This window comes from Denticeps clupeoides, chromosome 6 (assembly GCF_900700375.1).
Source record: "Denticeps clupeoides chromosome 6, fDenClu1.1, whole genome shotgun sequence".
Taxonomy (NCBI): Eukaryota; Metazoa; Chordata; class Actinopteri; order Clupeiformes; family Denticipitidae; genus Denticeps; species Denticeps clupeoides.
In genome coordinates, this window is record NC_041712.1 from 4,243,564 (window position 1) to 4,263,521 (window position 19,958).

Genomic DNA, 19,958 nt, shown 5'->3' on the forward strand with positions numbered 1-19,958 from the left:
AAGATTCTCTGCTCTGATGAGACCAATGTAGAACTTTCTGGCCTTAATTTTAAGCAGTATGTGTGCAGAAATCCAGTCCCAACAGTGAAGCATGGTGGTGGCAGCATCATGCTGTGGGGTGTTTTGCAGCTGCAGGGACAGGATGACTGGTGGCAATCGAGAGAAAGATGAATGTGGCCAAGTACAGGGATATCCTGGATGAAAACCTTCTCCAGAGTGCTCAAGACTTCAGACTGGGCCGAAGGTTTACCTTCCAACAAGACAATGACCCCAAACACAAAGCTAAAATAATGAATGAGTGGCTTCACAACAACTCTATGCCTGTCCTTGAGGAATGGCAGAGGGTCCCCAAATTGAGTTGTGAAAAACTTATTGCATCTTTCCCAAAAAGACTCATGGCTATATTAGATCAAAGGGCGGTTTCTTCAAGAATACTGAGCAAAGGGTCTGAAGGGGTCTGACTTAGGACCATGTGATATATCAGTTATTCTTTGTTAATAAATTTGCAAAAATGTCAAAATGTCTGTGTTTTTCTGTCAATATGGGGTGCTGTGTGTACATTAATGAGGAAATAACTTAAATGATTTTAGCAAATGGCTGCAATATAACAAAGAGTAAAACATGTAAGGGGGTCCTTTGTGTGTGTGTGCGTGTGTATATATACTATATATATAGGTATGGTAGGTAGTAGCCTAGTGGGTAACATACTTTCCTATGAACCCAAAGACCCATGTTCAAATCCCACTTGCCATTGTGTCCCTGAGCAAGACACTTAACCCTAAGTTGCTCCCTGTTACTACTGATTGTAAGTCGCTCTGGATACATATATGGGACTACACTATGAAGATTAGGAAGCTTCACGGAGGCCATGCAGTCTGCCACCAGTTACTATGATGGTTGTAAAAATGTAGTAAGGTGTCTGAAATTTGATTCTGCACCACCAGGGAAGTGATCTAGTGTGGCCATGAACTGTAAGGATGGTTTGGATGGATCCATTCCTGTCGCTTTCTCTCTGGTTGACCACTAGGTGGCAGTGTGTTACAATGTATCGAAATGGTTTTGTATCGTAATCAACACAGACACAGTTTTATTACTTTTTCTTCAAACATACTGTATCAATTTATTTAAAAATTTGGCACTAAAATCATTTAGGTTTCTGTACAATTATTGTGCTTTTATATAAAGCATGCGTCTGTTCCACTGTCCGTGCACCATACAATTGCCACTGGGGGATATTCAGTGGCAGAGGAACCTTCATCTCTGAGTTATGAAGCAAGAAATTAAAATTGAAATGTTTTGGGATACACATAGCCAACACTATGTACAGTGATTGTTAGGACACAACAGTTTTCCCTTCGAGTAAACTGTCAAAGGAATTTCTCAGGAAAACTGGGTAGATGACAGTGTGTGTGTTTAATATTTAAATAAATCCAAAATAACAGACCTCAACGTAATGCCAAAATATGTTTGCTCTTCAGATTTGTTCAGGAGCATTTTGATAAAATGTCTGATTTTTTTTAAATAAACTGAACTGCTCTTCTCATTGCAGGCCAGCATTCTGTTCCACAAACCATACATGGAATGTTTAATCATTTTTAAATGCTTAAGTTTAGGAAGACTGGGAATCTTTACAGTCAACCTAATAAAAAAATGAATGAATGAAAAAATGAAATGCTTTTTCCAGTTGTGTTATCGTGAAAGCATTTATGTAAACAAAAAAAAAAAGTCCAATACGTCATGAAAATACAAAGACCCCAGTGATTGAGCGTAATATCCTGTTTTCTGGCTTAGGGGCAAAGTGCGTCAACTTATTGCTTGACTCTCATGCCGGTCCTGGCTCGTGGTGTCTGATCTATATTAAATCAGATCGCTCTCTGCTGACACATTGTGATTAGAAATAGACTCGGCTGTATATTGCTGAATGAAGGGAACTTAGTGAATACAAGGGAATGATTGATTAATGTTCCATTCCCTTACCCCCAGAATTTCAGTGGCTCATCATGTCCACTATAAACGGTAACTAGTGTGATGCCAATATACGGCGCTGTGTTTTTGCAGCACAACACTTTTTCATTTGCATAATAAAGTCCTTTATTTCTAATTACAGTATTTAACTGTTTTCCGTCTGCATGCAGGCCTAAATGCAATCGAGTCTGTTGTTGGTGTGGAGGAGAGATAATTAGGAGGTTCGTTAGAATGAATATCCCTTCAGTGAGGAGCAAATGGAAAGTTCTCCATCCAGTGCGGCTATGCAATTAAACATTGTGGTCAGACTCATGCTGTGGACAAATACGAAGTGGATGGGTCGTTAAAAATAAAGGCAGATTATTACAAATGTGCCACATAAGAAATCCCATCATCCTCCCCAAAAATGTCAAGTTCACAATCAATCTCATCACACCGTCCATGGCTTTTAGTCTTCAGTATGTTATTGTTGCGCACCAAATTAAATGGGAAAAGGAAAATTCCTGCTTTCTTTGGGCGTTGTTCTAGTTTGAGCTAAAATATGAAATCCGTAATCTAAACCAAGAAATGTGTCTGAAATTGTGGATATGCAAATACAGGACTTACAACAATACACAATCCCATAGCTGACAGCACAAGGAACACTGCCATGGTATGTTGATACCACTGTCCCCTTGTTACTAGTGCTCCTTGTCATACACAATTCTGATTGGGTATTTAGTGCAAAATCATGATTATCCATTGAACTGTGGTCTTTAATTGTATTTTTCAGAATAACCACCTTATCCCAACCTTTATTTGGATCCTCCCTGTAATATTGCATGATAAAGATACTGGACACTGGATAATTGGTTACGTTTCTAAATCAATGCACTAAATAATACATTATTCATTGAAGCCATAATTTAGCAATCGTTCAGAAGAAGGGACTGAGTGAGTGCCATACCTTGAGATACCGGCAATGGCATGTCGGCACACTGGATTTCACGGCATTGCACCACCTTGAGTGTATTAGTGTGATTATACTTAATTATTGATGGCCATTGTGACAGTAACGACAGTAGAAGCCCTTACTGGGAAGAAATCATCTCTGATCCAGATGTTCTTATGATGCATAGAAGCATCATGTTACACTTCTATTTTAAAAATGGATGGCTGTGGTATAACAGTTATATTCTGGGTTTGTTACACATACTTTCCATATTTCAAAAAAAAAAAGTGGGAAACAACAATGTTAATCAGACAGGACACCCAAGGTTCCCAAAACATCAGTTTCATGCATCCTACATAAACTTAAAGGGCACTGCAGAAATAAACCCAGAGTACAGCCACAACTCGGCAAACATATGGCAACATGGGAGAACCGTGATCATGAGGGTGTTGAGGTCACATGACGTCTCGGTGTATTGTATAGCGGACATGCAAAGCCAGAGTCAGAGGCGTCACATCGAGCCATGAGTGGATCCCATTGGGCTAATCTAGAGGTTTGCATCCAGTAGAAAGATCATCTGTGTCTTGACTAGAATTCCCTACACTATTTATGTACATTAAAAGGAATAAACGGTAGTGAGTTTTGTACATGCTTATATAGTTCTGAAAACCCTAATGTAAAGATTTTTTTTTTATGTAAGGCATACTTTATGTACAGATATGGTCTAAATGAATTGGTATCAAATAGCCTCCAGTAAAATATCCACACGTCTGCAACAAAACAAATACTCAAATATATATATATATATATATACAAAAAATACAAATGCCCTAGAATATATATATATATGTATATATACATATATATTTATATATATAGATATACTTATATATATAATGTTAACTCTTTTAATTAAAAATCTGAAAATAATATTAATTTTTACGTTACGAAAAAATCTTGAAGGCCATGCATGCGCCCATCTGTCCAACTGTCACTGCGTCAGTAAACTTTGGGGCAATGAATGTTGGAAAAAAAGTTGTATTTGTTGCAGGGCTCACTCCATGAATCCAAGGCCTTTTTTCTGCTCATCTTGCCCTGCTCGTGCAGAGCACTTGGAGCACCGTCCCATGAGTCAAGGGTGAGGAGAAACCTCCTCCTCTAGACTTTGGATTCGCTCTCCATGTTGGCGATGTCTCCGTTCCTCTCGGCCTGCTCCTCGCCGTAGGGCACACTCTTCTCCTGCTGCTCCTCGGCGTCCAGCACGCCCTGCTGGCTGAGTTTGCTGGCCACGGACCACGTGAGTGGCAGCCGGGACCGGGCTGCCATTTCGGCCAGTTCCCGGGCGCTGCAGCTGGGCGTGTTGGTCTCGTAGATCTCATGGAAGCTGTTGTAGTCCACCTCGTAGAAGCCGTCCTCCAGCGTCAGCACTGGGGTGAAGCGGTAGCCCCATTTTATTTCACTTGCCACATACGAGCTCCTGGCTTGGCAAGTCATCCCTAAAAACAAATATATTGTGCAGTTAATTATAATTCATAAAGTCGAAGTCAAATGAAACACTGCAGCACAGAACATGGTGACACAATGAAATTTGTCCTCTGCATTTAACTCATCACCCTTAGTGAGCAGTGTGTGGGGACGGTACTTTTGCTCAGTGGCACCATGGCGGCTTGGGATTCGAATGGCTACCTCTTGAATACGGGTTCCTTACATGCTAGGACGACCGATGCCCAAAAGATGAATAATATTAATTCTGCAGATAAGAACTAGAAGATATACACATATATGTATGTATTATTTATTAATCACTTTTGGAGATCCATGATACAGAAAATATGAAATAAAATGTGTATAAGAAAGGTATTTCTGGATACAATAAGGGAAAATAGCTTAACTTCATTAATGTCCAAAATGACGCTGATATGAAATGATTCCTTTGTTTATGAAGCAACCATTTATTCTTAGAATTACCTGATCACTGATCACTAAGATTAAACTGCAATATGAAGGGACACATTAAATTCAATAGCTGAACTCCGGTTTACTACGTGTTAGTAAGGCCAACCACTCGGAAACTCAGCATCTGTTCAGCCGTATGCACTTTCACTCTTAACATCACTCTTAAATGGAAAAAACACTGAACTGTTGATTAGCTGCTCTCAAAATATACTGAGTGTAAAACAGCTTTTCTACTTAAAAAAGCATGTTTGTATTGTGGGGTCATGAAATTAATTGCTGTAGCTGACGGCAACTCTCGTCTCTACTGCCGCCAAAGTTGACAACATGGTTCATTTCTGTCCAACAATTATGTTTTTTTTTTTTGTTTTAAAATTTTACCTTCACTCATTTGTTGAATAGATATGAAACAGAACATCTGAGCTTTTCATTAGTTAGCTTTGAAGTTTAAACTGAAACTTGAACAAGCTTTTAGCAAGAAAAAAGCTTTTATTCTTTTTTTATTTTATCAAAATAAAACAGGCTTTAATATAACACAGATGTCCTGGTCCATTGTGTCCCTGAATATCTCCAGGGGGACTGTCCCTATAACTACAGATTGTAAGTTGCTCTGGATAAGGGCGTGAAATGAAAATGCTTACAGGGTTGGGGTGAAATTGAGATCCATATCCAGAATATGCTCAATTGTGGATGTGTATGACAATCAGTATGGTAATAGAAAGTGAAGTGACTGTGAAACACTGCAGCACAGCACTCGGTGACACAAACAAATGTGTCCTCCGCTTTTAACCATCACCCTTGATTTTTTCAAATTCTGATGCTAAAATCGGATTCTATGACCACATTGCCTTCTACAATCCTCTGAAAAATTCATGGATGCTTGTGCCTTGGTAAACTGCTAGTGAATTACCAAGGCAGGGAGCTGCTTCTGCAGAAAGTAAAAGTGTGAGAGCAAAGCACCTACAGGCGGGTGGGTGGATCCTCATCTTCTGACATCACCAGAATACTGAAAGCAGCTCAATGATTTGTGAAGAAAACTAAAAGCTTGCAATTCACCAAAAGCACCGTACTGATCAGGCTGGCACACCCTAGGGCCCTAATTGTGGATCACAATGTCCTGAATTTCCAATTAGCGGTAAAACAACCGGCCCGCTGGGAATATCTAACACTTATTTTACTATGCCTTTAGCACTGTAACGTGTAGGGTGTAAAAATAAAAGAATAAAACGAATGCTGAAGAAAGAGATGATGTCTTTTTTCATGTAATTGGGCAGCAGACGGGGACCAGTGATGAAGTAGACCACAGATAAATGCATCAGAAAACAGCCTGGCTGGCCTCCCAGTCAATTAAAAAGGCCCTTCGAGCCATTCCACGTTCAACTAAAACACCCCGCCGCATGTCATGACCGCCTCCAAGATGACATTGCAAAAAAAAATCGAAATTTACCAGATGACTTGTTGATCTTTCGTTGTTTATGTGTGCAGCTACCAAAATCCAATATCTTCTCAAGTCTCAGAGGGAGCTCTGAGCAGGATTAGAGCGATCCTGATGCAGGGGCTTTGAAGACCCCCTCAGAACTCAACCTCTGCACTGCAGCAAGGTTAGACTTTGATGATTTTATCTTTTTTATTTTTAAGAATGCTTGGTAGCACCATGTATGTTCTGCTGACTCTGCTGATGTGGATGGGCTACTGTAAAATTTGTGCCTTAAAATATACATTTAAAGAGGACATTTCTTAGTGACATTCTGGACCCATTAGACATTTTAATGTATGCGCTCCATGACAGGCAATAATAATAATGATGGATGGAACGAGCTCTGCTTGATAGTCATAGAGTACGTGTTGCTCCAGGGCATTGGAATGCTGCAATTATTAAACTTCTATTAACTAAAGACAGAAAGTGGTCAGCTGGGAATTCTATTCAGAGCTAATTGGTGCACGGCACCGTGGGCATCAACAGTAATTCTAGATGAACAAGGAGTCGGCAAAAAGGACTGCTGCGCATTAGCCTCATGCATTAAAGTTTGTGGACGCAGTCGACTGATTAAGACATTGTGAGATCCTAGCAATGTCCTTTCAGACACAGAAATCATCTGTGTAGAAATACTTACTCTCATATTACAACTTAAAGTGTTTGAACTACACAAACCCCCACAGTCCATTTTTTATTGTCGTTCATATAAAAAAATCCTCTGCAGCGTCCTTATTGTCTGTGCATGACACAAACGCAACACAGTTTATTAAAGTAAAGACAAGATTGTGTTCTTACGGCACAGTCTGAGCTGGTGGACGGGATTAGCGGGCCTGTTGGGATGGTGACAGTTTTTTTGTCTAACTAATGTTCTGTGGAATAAAAGAGTGAAATGGATAGTGATTTCAGCAGTAACCTTCCCCACATTGTCCCCAGCTCCCAGCTTCATTTCTGCCATTCCTTTATTATGTTCAAGCGATCATTAAGAACCCAGTTGAGGTAAGTAAAGGTTAATGGTGTAAGGGGATACTCTAGGAACCCGTCTGGGAACTCCACAGGGCCACTGACAAGCATAGCAACAGTAACCAAGGGGGGGTGGGATTTAGCAATTGGGATTATTGGTTATTCTGATCCAGCGTAGGAATGTAACGTGATGTGCAGCATTTTATGATGTAATTGCAGCTTTTCAGAGCCTCAGATAGCTCATGTCCTGGTGTCGGCAGTAAATGCCATTTTGTCCAGCTGGTGAAAAGGCCATGGAGGAGAGATCATTCTCCAGGGTGAGGACTCCAGGCGTCATTAAGAGGAGCTCAGGGTAGAGTCGATTCTCTCTCACAGACACCATTTAGACACGGCCAATGAGAAGCTCTCCAGCACACTTAAAGTGTAAGAAGCAATGCATGCAAGAAGCATCATCTAGAGCCCAGAGGTAAACAGAGAAGGCAGACGCCCACACAGTCCACGCATGGTGCATTTATATAACCTGCGTAACCAGCGCCACGTCTGCTGCATCTGGAGCTCATTAAAATAAAACCATCATCGTACAGCAGATGAGTAATTCCTGGGGTTCCTGGGGAGGTAGCAGCCTGGTGTCCCTGAGAAAGACCCTTTAACCTGAGTGTCTCCTGGGGGACTGTCCCTGTAACTACTGATTGGATCGCTCTGGATAAGGGCGTCTTGTAAATACCATGAAATGTAAAATGTAATGGTTGCTGACAGGTTGTAGCTAAGACAGCGACTTCGGACCACAGCAGGGGCTGAACCTGCTTTACACTTAAATTTCACATTTTCACAAATATGGGCCCATCACATTCATGAACTTAACACTCCCATTCCAAGTATGTCCACCCACAGACAAATATTGGTTGTTTGGCAAGTTTAGGGCAAGATGTCTATGTACTTATGTTGCTGAAGAATGCTGAATTGGAGTTGCCCCATTGGAGTACATTCTGGGGGTAGGTTTTTTTTTTATTCTCCTCCTCTCTTCTTATGTAGCCCCTGCTTGCTTTTCTGATCTTATCCCCTATCTTCCTGACCTGTCCACCCCCTCAATGTGACACTGCGTTGTATATATATGTATGGTCGGGTTGATGGCCAGACTTTTCGGTAGTACTTGTTAATATTGACTTGGTATATTGCATCAGCAATAAAGTGTTCTCATCATCATGATCATCATGTGAATTTAGTAGATTCCCTCTGCATGGGATGCAGGGAGTCTGCGCGATTTGCTGTGTTAAGTGTGGCTTACAGTGTATGCTGTGTGGGGACAAATACGGTTGAGCATGAAGATGCCAGATTTTTATTTCCGGTGCTGGGAAGAGCCTACAGGCTGGCAGTGGGAGTCACGTGTCACTGGACGGCCGATGAATTATGTGTCCTTCTTGGACCTTCCAGTGAATATGAGAGAACTGTAACCATCTTATGGAACCCAAACTGGGCCGAACCCTCAGATGCCGACTGGGTCGGTACTTTCTCTGCCTGCAGAGAAATGCATGGCTCAGCACCTGCTGCTCTGCAGTGCATATGTGCTATACGCAGACTCGGGCAACACGAGAACAGCCAGATGGCGCTTCACAAATAGACCATTGGCTAGAAAATGATGCAAAAAATAAATGGCTCCTTCAAATCTCCTCTTCTAATAATAATAACAATAATAATAATAATAGTAGCAATAATAACAACAGAACAGAATAAAAATATTTTACTATGTTTTTTTATATGCATAAAAATCATTGAATCGAGAAGAAGACAGGCCACCACCTACTTCCAGAATAGTAGGAGCAAAATTGCTAATAATAATATCATAGCCATTGGCTGATGTGCCTGCTGTTTAGATAACAGTCGTTACATAAGAGCAGTGGGCTTTCCTGTGTGCTCACTTTGGTGCTAACAAAGATAAAGCGCTGCTCGCTCTCACACAGTAACCACAGTTGCTATGGTAACCTCGCAAACTACGGCAAATAGCATTACAGAGACTGTGGGAGAGAAGCCTGTCCCCTCGGTTTTCATGTCTCAGTGGTTCGCACGGGCGGGACTCACGACACGCGCCCCCAAACGCACCATCCTGATCCGGAGAGGAAAGGCCGTCTCCTCATTTCCTAACGCGTAGAAACCACCGCTGCGCTAAAACAAAGTCTAACGTGGCTGTCAAGCCTCAATTTCCTGCTCCACTGGATTTCAGACTGTGGCACCATGACAACAGTGCGTCTCGGAGATTACGGAGAGGACCGACCCCTGACAAGCCCCCTCAGAGTCTATCCATAAATGTGTCCACATGGTTAAAAAGGATCAGGAGAAAAGGTCATTTTAGTGGGGGAATAGTGGGGGACCGAAAACCTTTTCAGTCTCATCAAATCAAAGCTTCTGCTCTAATTTAGCAATACACTTGGAGGAATTTAAAAATAAATGTTCAATATAATTTTTCTACAATGAAGTTTCTTAGTACCCTGCTCCATGTTACAGCTTTACTTTGACCTTTATCCTAATAAACCAGACCTTCAATGGATGGGTAGACAGCATGATAATATAATTAATCTGAAATGAAACAGAGTTAAATATTATGCTGCATAAAACTGACCATCATGTCTTTTTTAAAGTGTGAATTTCAATAGAAAATACTTGATCTCATATCCAGATGTACATAAAATATACAGCAAATAAAAGAAAGATCATACAACTAGATGATATTAGCTAATTATAGATATGACAGATATGGTTTATCATACAGTCTATAATTATGGTATGATGTACATAGTTATAGAAATTAAATCCCTTATTCAGAGCACATTAAAATCTGTTGTTACTAAGTGGGTTTGATCATGGTTGTAAAACCAACTAGGCTACTACCATCCAGATATAAAATGACCGCAAATTTTCTTCACATTTTAAACTACTGACTTCTGTTTAGATAGGAACTTGTGGAAGACTGAAGAAAAGTGAAGAAATGGGTGAGCTTCCAACGATGGCACCAGCATCTTTCTCCGAGATAACAGGGTTGCCTGTAATGATTTCAGCATGTTTGAACAAGAACTTCCTTTCATCCATATTTCAGTTTTGCTTCTGAGGTCAGGTTGCAGATCACAAACTATTTTCAGTCAAACAATTTTTTCTATTTTAAGATTCACTCTGTAATGCATCACAGGAAAGCATGTATGTGACCCTGTGACCAATAAATCTTGACTACATTGACTATGTTATGAAATTCCTAAGGAACGCCCAAGGGTTAAGAAAATGTGTGATATTCTATTCACAAAGGACCCCAATATATGTGACATTATTAAATATCTGCCTAATAAAACGAATCTCACAAGTTCAGACTGTAATATACTGAGATTTAACGATTGTAGACACATGTACTTTTGAACAGCAGTCAGTAGTTTAAAAAGCCAGAGAATTTGCAGTGAGCATATATAGACATTATTGAGGGAAGGGCGATCTTTCTCATTTTATATCTGGATGGTAGTAGCCTAGTTGGTTTTACAACCATGTTCAAACCCACTTAGTAACAACAGATTGTAATGTGCTCTGAATAACTATGTATATCATACCATAATTATAGACTGTATGATAAACCATATCTATCATATCTATAATTAGCTAATATCTAACAATATTAACATCAACAATAATAATAACACTCCAAAATGTAGAATTAATAATGCAAAATAAAAATGGATTTTTTTTTATTTAAGGTAGAGGAGGAAGTTGCCTGCTCATGAGTCACTGCCATCATCTTTTGTTACATAAAATCTTTGAAACTAAAAGAAAAAATATATTTTATGCCAAAGATGGAGGCATTAGTATATATTGGCTCCTCATCATCAAAGCACTTCACTGCTTCAAGCAACACTTGAGTCAAGCAGAAAATTACAAGTGAAAAAGAAGAGCTCTTTCTAAAGCGGCACAATTCTTTCGTCCATGGTAACTGGAAATCCAAACCTTGGAAATAATCACTATCACACGTTTAGCCACAACATTAAAACTACATGTCCAATGTTGTGTGATGGGATGTACAGTAGAGGCCAAAGGTGTGGACACACCTTCTCATTTAATGTGTTTTCTTTATTTTCATGACCATTTACATTGGTAGATTCTCACTGAAGGCATCAAAACTATGAATGAACACATGTGGAGTTATGTACTTAACAAAAAGTGGAGACCTGGCCTCCACAGACACTGGACCTGAACCCAATCCAGATGGTTTGGGGTGAGCTGGACCAACAAGTGCTAAACACCTCTGGGAACTCCTTCAAGACTGTTGGAAAACCATCTCAGGTGACGACCTCTTGAAGCTCATCGAGAGAATGCCAAGAGTGTACAAAGCAGCAATCAGAGCAAAGAAACTAGAATATAAAACATGTTTTCAGTTATTTCACCTTTTTTTGTTAAGTACATAACTCCACGTGTTCATTCATAGTTTTGATGCCTTCCGTGAGAATCTACCAACGTAAATGGTCATGAAAATAAAGAAAACACGTTGAATGAGAAGGTGTCCAAACTTTTGGCCTGTACTGTATGTATACAGTTTATGAATGTTCACACACAAAATATTTTTTTTTATTGAAGGAAGTTGAAACTGAAATGAAACCATTGTTCTCCCTCTGCACTTTGAATATTTGCTTTGAAATGCATTGGGATGTGATGTGATGTGGGCTGTAAAACACTGCATCTGAGTAAACGTGCATCACTCCCTACTTCAAGGCCTTGCTCATGGACACATCTCCACATGTCTGTATGTTTATAGTCTCAGCAGAGTTTTCTTGCAAGTTGCAAGTCTGTTGTTGCAACAGCTTTTGTATTGTATTTCAGGGCCCTTTGCCATTACACCTGCTGCGCCGTATCGCGAGGTGCTGCACCTTGAGTCATTTTTGTGACTCACTAGCATCACCGTTTCTTCACCAAGTCCAACATCTTCTCCACTCTTCTGGGTTTGCAGGTTCATATGCTCTCAAAAATCTCCTGTACATATCAATACTAATAATAATCTACTGGTCAAACAAAGGAACCTGACAAACCTTTACATAATTAGAATAATTTCTACGACTTTATGAACCTATATCTATTTTTATTCTCCTTCGCTTTTGCTATTTAAACTCGTTGGATGTTTGTCAGCCTGCTGTGTGGGTGCTGCTGGCAAGGCCTTGCATCTGTGAGAGACATGAAATCTGAGAACACGTCTGGCTGAACTTTGACCTCAGTATTTATTCATCCCTGAAGGCGAGGTTAGTGCTGCCAGGGTAATCAGGCATAAGGTAACTGCAGAGAAGGGACTGTTTACAATGACACGAGGCTGCCAGTGCGCTTGCTTCTGGAAATCTGATCTTATTTGCTTTCGGACACAATAAAGCTTTTGTTCGGATGAAGGCCACACAAAAAAGGCCTTTCTGGTCCTGCACGTCACATTCGCAGTTTGGAATTATTAACTTCACTATTAAAACAACCGTTGGGGCAGCTGTAAATAATAATTCAAGCAAACATTTACAGACACAACTTAATCACTTTTTAGAACACAGTATATACACAGCTATACATTTAGTTTCTTTTACATAAACGTATATATCTTACATATCTTACATTCACCAATTACAGAGACCCTACCTAGCATTTTAGGATTAAGGTTTTTGCTAAGCTGTGTGGTCTTTGGAACTGTGACTTTGTGGGCCATTTGTCTAATAGGCAGGTTAGTTGCTCATTAGGCTGCCACATCAGAGGAAATGAATGCTTTGCTAAATAAATCATTTTTTAGTTTCGAGAACATGCCATAAACGATAAAAACCCAAAATATATTAAACGTTATGTTGCTAATTAATTTTCAGAAATACCTTTAATAAATATGCTTACCTGTAGCTTCCACCATGCCCTCCAGAATGACCACAATCTCCAGCTCCTCTTTGGACAGCTGGGCTTTGGAGATCTCCCAGAAAGGGCTGTGCTGATTGATCTCATGGCAAATAATGAGCGGTGACACTAGGAAGAGCCGGTCATCCCCCGTGTCGTAGCCCACGTTCATGTCTGTTTGGTTGAGGGGGATGAACTCCCCTTCCTTTGTCTGCTTGGACTTGATCAGCTTGGCTCGGATGGAGGCCTCTACAATGTGCGAGTTTCGAAGGTCCCCCACTCTGAACATCAGGCACAACCGGCCATCTCTCATGGAGATGACTGCATTGGTGGAGAAAACTAGTGTCTCAGCCCTCTTCTTAGGCTGGGAGATCTTCACAAACATACAGCCCACCATGAAGGCATTGACGATCGACCCCAGCACTGACTGCACCAAGAGCAGGACAATACCCTCGGGACACTTGTCTGTGATGACCCTGTAGCCATATCCTATTGTTGTCTCTGTCTCTATGGAGAACAAAAACGCTGAAACAAAACCGTTGAGGTTGTTGACGCATGGAGTCCACTGGTTGTCTCCTATGTGGTCCAGATCACCTCGAATGTATGCTATGAGCCACCACATAAAACCAAAGAACAGCCATGTTACCGTGTAAACTAGTACAAAGATGAAGAGGTTAAACCTCCACTTAAGGTCCACCAGTGTGGTAAAGATATCTGTAAGGTAGCGGTAGGTCTCCCGGACATTGCCATGGTGCACGTTGCACTTCCCGTCCTTGCGTACATATCTTTGGATTTTCCGTTTGGACTTTTCCTTGTCCACCAGTTGTTTAGGTAGATCTTCCCTGGCTTGCTTGGGCAGCTTGGGCTGTCTGATGGTGACAGGGCTCTCCACATCTTGCTCCATTGGGGCGTCTAGAAGGATCTGAGCCTATGTAATATAAGAGACAAAAGAAACTATATTAGTATTAGTACATGTTTTCATGATGTACTTTGGTTCCTTGCACCCATGGATATGGAATAGCTCTAGACAAACTACAAAAAACAACGGCCTCTTTAATTAGTAAAGCTACCTGAACTCACCATATTCCAGTCAGGATTGGATGCTTTGCTGTGATTTTATTAAGATGAATTTACATAAATGAGTTATGTTTTTTAAAAGGCACAGAGGAACTGAAACTCCAAGTTCACTTATGAGCACTTACAACCACCTCTGAATTTACATTTACAGCATTTATCAGACGCCCTTATCCAGAGCGACTTACAATCAGTATTACAGGGACAGTCTCCCTGGAGCAATTTAGGGTTAAGTGTCTTGCTCAGGGACACAATGGTAGTAAGTGGGATTCGAACCCAGGTCTTCTGGTTCATAGGCGAGTGTGTTACCCACTAGGCTACTACCAGTAATTTCAATTAATAAAATGTCCAGAGACATTTTCAAAAACACCTCAGGGTGTTCACAGACTCCCTGAGGACACAAGTCTGTTGGCAATGGCTGGACAAGACTTGTCATGTCTAGAATCAAAGATGCTGAAATAACTGCAGTGCCTCAGCTTCAGGTCCCTCACCAAAAGAAGGTTGGACATCTCAGTTTTTAAGGTCTTGCGTGTCTGTGGTTCAAGTCTGTGCAGAAGATCTGCAAGGTCATTTCCAAAATCTCCAGGTTCAGACCACGGAGCCACGTGGATGTGTTTCCAACCACGGTCTACTTTAACCTGGTCTTGAGATGGGTGTTGGTGTTCTTCCTTTCATTTTTTATTTGTCGAGATGATTATTCCATTTTCATCCTGTGTGCTACTGCTATTGGTCTCAGTGTAAACTGCGTGGTGTGTGAACAGCCCAGTGTTTACATCTGTTCATTCTTGAACTGCTCAGGGGAACGGCACAGCACGATGCAGACAGCAATAGAAACCTGTACCACGGCACAACAAGGTAGCAGAGTTTCTTTGTGTTAAAGATGATAATGAAGTCCATTACCTTTGTTCCAATTCATTTTGGTTAAAACAAAAAAAAAATTACTTTGACTTGCATAATGCAATTATTGAAAAAATGGCAGCTACCCTGTATGGGCTACTTTAGCCCCTGAGAGGCTGAGATGCTCCCTCTCAGACACTGCTACAAAGCCACTCTTATGAGTAATCCCCATGTCACAGGGCGCCGCCGGCAGCAATACAGACAAGAGGCAGGTAATTCAATTACTATAGCTTCACTGGGCCTTCCTCGCATCCCCCGGATTTGTCATCTTCGGGAACTCTTGCCTATTTGAAATTTAGATGAAACAGTCCTTCGGAGAGGTGAATCCATTATAACCTCAACTAGCATTTTTAAATAGAAACTTATACAACACAACTAACGATTGAAATGAATGTGAACATTTTTGCTTATTAAATATGAACATATTATATATGTCCAACCCAGCCACTCACTCGTCAGAAAGGGCATCTGACATAAAGCTTGCGGAGAGATCTGCCGTTGTGACCCCTAACAGGAGCAGGCAAAGACAGGAGGATAAATAAACATACGACCCAGGAACTATTACATGACAAAACCATAATTATTAGTCGATTTATATAATTAATTTAGTGATTTATTGGCCTGAATTTTTGCACTGAAGTTGTGCGACAACATTCTTGTCGTACGTGTATCTGCCTGTTCAATTTATGGATCTGGTGACATCATGAGTATAAATGTACATATACAAGCATATGTACTACAGTTCCCTTCTTTCTGGTCTGGTCTGTACATCTATACATACAATAGCAGAAGCAGAAGTCACATTCCCAGCAGATCTGTTGTCCGGGTTTGGTGTAAACACTGAGATGATGGTGAAACTGATGAGAGACAATGCTTATTAGACAAATTCATGAATAGGCTTTGGTCTTGCAAAAACTGGAGAACAGTAGGGGGCAAACAGTGAAAACTCGGCCAGAAGTCTGTTCTGTTTCCTATGTAATTTGTCTTGTGACCTGCATGAATGCATATTGCATTCTGATTGGTTCAGGGGTGGGTAAAAAGGTGTAGCAAAGGGAGGGAGAAATCACGCTAATGTTAGAAGATCACAGGAAGTCTATCCTGTACTTTCCTGTACCAGCATCATGGTAAATCCACACTCAGCATTTTATTATTTTTTTTGGTGAAACTAACGTCTCTACCCAGCATGCACTGAAAGCGTGCTTCAGCTCACATTATTATACCAGCATGTGCTGGAAAGAAGGCGTGCGCTTTTCTTCATATTTCCCTTCACATTGCTGACTGAAGTTTATGGCGTTCATTTAGTCGGAATGTTATAACCAAACTAGAATGGAAATGGGCTGCTCCAGTTAAAAATGAAAAGTTATCCACGACACTGGAAATTATGATTTAGGGGGATATGTTTTCATTTCACTCTTGCACAGTAGGATATAATGTTACCGCTTCATCACGCGATAGTGTCGTAATGAAACGTTCTACAGAGTTCATGGAACTGTGGCATCACTTGGCTCAACTGTGCAGGATACATCACTGTCACTGCGAAAAGTGCACCCGTCAAACCATCACAAGCAAATCAGAGCGGTTAACTGGGCATGTTCTCTTTGTGGTCTGTCTGCTTGGGACAAATTACCTAAAAATGGGAAAGGTCGCGTGCAATTACAGACATTTTGATTGATCTGCTGTATGCATAAAGGGGGTTTGTTCATTTGGGCTAAAGGTTAAGTGGCGACAGTGGAACTGTGTAAACAGGACACTAAATTACGCATTAGACGCATAACCTCTGCTTTCTTATGGGTATTTTCCTGTTGCTTCAGGTCTGTCTTCTGGATCCTCTGTGTCAGGATTGACTGCAGCTGGGCTCATCACCGGTGGCCAATCCTGACAGCGCTTAAAAGCCCCTTCGGGAGGGACGGCATTTTCGTGGACTCGGAGCACGAACTTCAGTTTTCTGTGTTGTGTTTTAAGTTCTGGCAATCGTTTCAGTTCTCCTCTTTATTTCCCATTCTTGGCCACCGCGCCTTTGTTTATTTGTATTTGCTTATTGTTTCTTTTATAATAAAACCCCTTTTCCAGCATGTCAAACCTCTGCGCTTCCTTCCCCCGTAAGTCCGTAGTCGTGACACTCTGAAGTCAACCAATACAAAATGAGACGTAATCGCCGGCTAGTTAGCATTGAAAAACCACCCAGATACTTTTTTTGTTGGTATGTCATTATTTGTGACACCTAGAAGAGGAACTTTTTTAGAAACAAAGTTTAATTGGGATAGACAACCCACTTAATTCCTAATTTTGGATGTCAATATGTCACATCATAGCCTCTGTTTCCCCCATAACACCTCTTGATCTTCACTACAGACATTGTTGGTCCAAGCTTGAATATTCAGCTAATCGGCGCTTTCATTGAAGTATTCCCATGAGTGAAGGCGCTGAGATGCCCCGTCCAGAGTGTAACTCTTGAGATATCAGATCTTACATGGCCCTGATTATAATGTCGAAAAAAATGGCAGCAATTACGAGTCTTTACAGTACGAGACACTGCACTGTAAAACCCTCATTCACCTTTCTAGCCTCTGTTTCCCTAACAATGCCTTCCTTTCAGCAGTCCTCCTGTGCGGACCAGGCTCGAGACAATCTTGGACAGAAGCGCAGAGCGCTTCTACAGTCGAGTGCATATGTCCAGATAATCCTACAACTCCAGCAATAAAGAGGCCTTTGTTGTTTTTTTCCCTATTCAGAGTGAGCCAGGATCGTCTGACCTTTAAATGATTTACTGGGTTTGAATGTGGGGAAGGACGCCGGCTTTCTTCAGCAACAGGAAGGGGAAGGTGTGTGTGTGTAGAAGACCTCCCAATCGCCAGCTCCCCCTGGGATGCCAGGCAATGCGGCGTGTCACTTAATCACCCCTCCCTGACCCCGTGCCACTGAGGCAACACGTTGTTTCCGTGGTAACATACCATTTGAAATTAAGGAACATATGGTCATGCGCGGCTCCAGCTGCATTATTAAAGCGTGTTGCTGCCGCACACACACTGTAAAAATAGATATTGTTGTATTACCCATTATTTTATCATTTATGTTAATTTTGCATGCAAAGTGTAACTAATATTTGCATTCAATTGTAAAAAAGGCTGTAAAAAAGGCTATGCTGCATTCATATGTAACATTTCTATAATTGTACTGAACACTGAATAAAATATTCATAGGTTATTAATAGCTCCAGTCTGTGATGGTAAGAGGACGGATCTGACAAGACGTCCATTTTATTCCGGTCCCTGGAGTCGCACCATTTAATATGCAGAATGTAAGGAAACAGAATGCTGTAATGTATAAATTAGAGCTGAGGCATCTCCCCCGTCCTTCACAACACAGCCTGCTGAAAAGAGCAGCTTCTCGGCTGCTTTTCCGATCTTCCCGGGACTCAGACGAACTAACAGCGGCAGCCTCGGAAAACAATTGTTCTGCTAAAGGTCATGCCATTTCACGTGGTGATCAAATCATATTAGCCATGCTGAGTTTCCTGCTGTGGGCCATTATGATGGGGTCTCTTGTGCTACATCACCAACACTGCAGGTCACTGCATGCTACATGTTCAGCACAGCCGTGTTGTCAGATCCCCGCCTTCCCCCGGCCCAACTCACACGCCGGGCACGTCTGATCTTGGGCCTCCTCTCTCCCCACCTAACAAACCCCGACTGGGGCGGTGACCTTTAGTCACCCGGATGCCACATTTCTCCCTTCCATGCTCAGCATCTTAAACTCTCATTGTATTTAACAGGATGGTGACAAACAAACCAATGTTTCAATATGTGGCAATACATTATCAATATCAACACAATATCAATATCAATACATTAGTATCCAGTATCAATGTATTGAAGTTTTAACTTCAACTAGTGTGTAAGACAACTAAAGGCAATTTTAGGCCAAAAGGCAAAGCTACACACTAAAGTTTCAACTTTTCATATGAAAAGATTCAAACTCTGCTCTTTACAGTGTTCTTACACATTTTTACAAAAGAATTTCCATGACTTTTCAATTCAATGCTGGAAAATGGAAGCAATGCATGCTGTAGCACATGGTTCACAATTTAAAGCCAGCAAAGATACTACAGACCTGTGCTAGTAGTACACGTAGAAAAACAGGAACTATATACTTCATGTTATATATTACATTCATGTGTCAGATTTCATTTACTTTTCCACAACTTTATATGTTTATTTTGTACTCCAAAACTTTTCAAGGTCTTTTCAAATTCCACGACTTTTCTAGGTTTTTACTGATCATTGGAAATCTGTCTTTATATTTTTAAATAGTATGTTGAATACCATGTTGTTTTCTGTGATTTCCAGCATTCCACAATGACACTCACTTTCACTTCACTTTCACTAAAGTCTGCATAAAGTCTCCCTTCCTGTTAGTGACATAGGACAGTCAACAATGGTCACAACTGATCAGCTCTCACTTTGGGGACAGGTCTCAGACTGATCAGGGACCTCAGGTTCATGAGTACCAGCAAAAAATATTATCATGAGTTCATTCAATTTGTATTTTAAGGATAATCTGGGGCAGTGGATGGCCTAGCAAATAAAGAAACGAACCCATAATCAGAATCCCGAACTGCCAAGGTGCCACTGAGCAAAGTACCATCCCCACACACTGCTTTCATGGCTGCCCATTGCTCACCAAGGGTGATGGTTAAATACAGAGGACATGTTTCATTGTGTCACCGAATGCTGTGCTGGAGTGTCTCGCAATCACTTCACTTAAAAAAACTATTTAATGTGGCAGCTGGCCAGACAGTGATCTGAGGGACAAGGTTCAGCGTGAAGT

The 19,958-nt window shown here is 41.0% G+C and overlaps 1 protein-coding gene across 2 annotated transcripts in view; it reads right to left on the reverse strand.

The window, feature by feature from the left end:
• Positions 1-719: 719 nt before the first annotated feature.
• The window catches only part of kcnj6 (potassium inwardly rectifying channel subfamily J member 6), a 29,031-nt gene continuing 9,792 nt past the window's right edge, over positions 720-19,958 (reverse strand). For both annotated transcript variants that reach the window (XM_028982374.1, XM_028982375.1), the window contains 2 exons: positions 13,164-14,088; positions 720-4,392 (listed from right to left, as the gene is read on the reverse strand). In XM_028982374.1, coding sequence (XP_028838207.1) covers positions 4,055-4,392; positions 13,164-14,064 — 1,239 coding nt within the window. In that variant the 5' untranslated portion in view covers positions 14,065-14,088 and the 3' untranslated portion in view covers positions 720-4,054. The remainder of the gene's footprint in view (positions 4,393-13,163; positions 14,089-19,958) is intronic.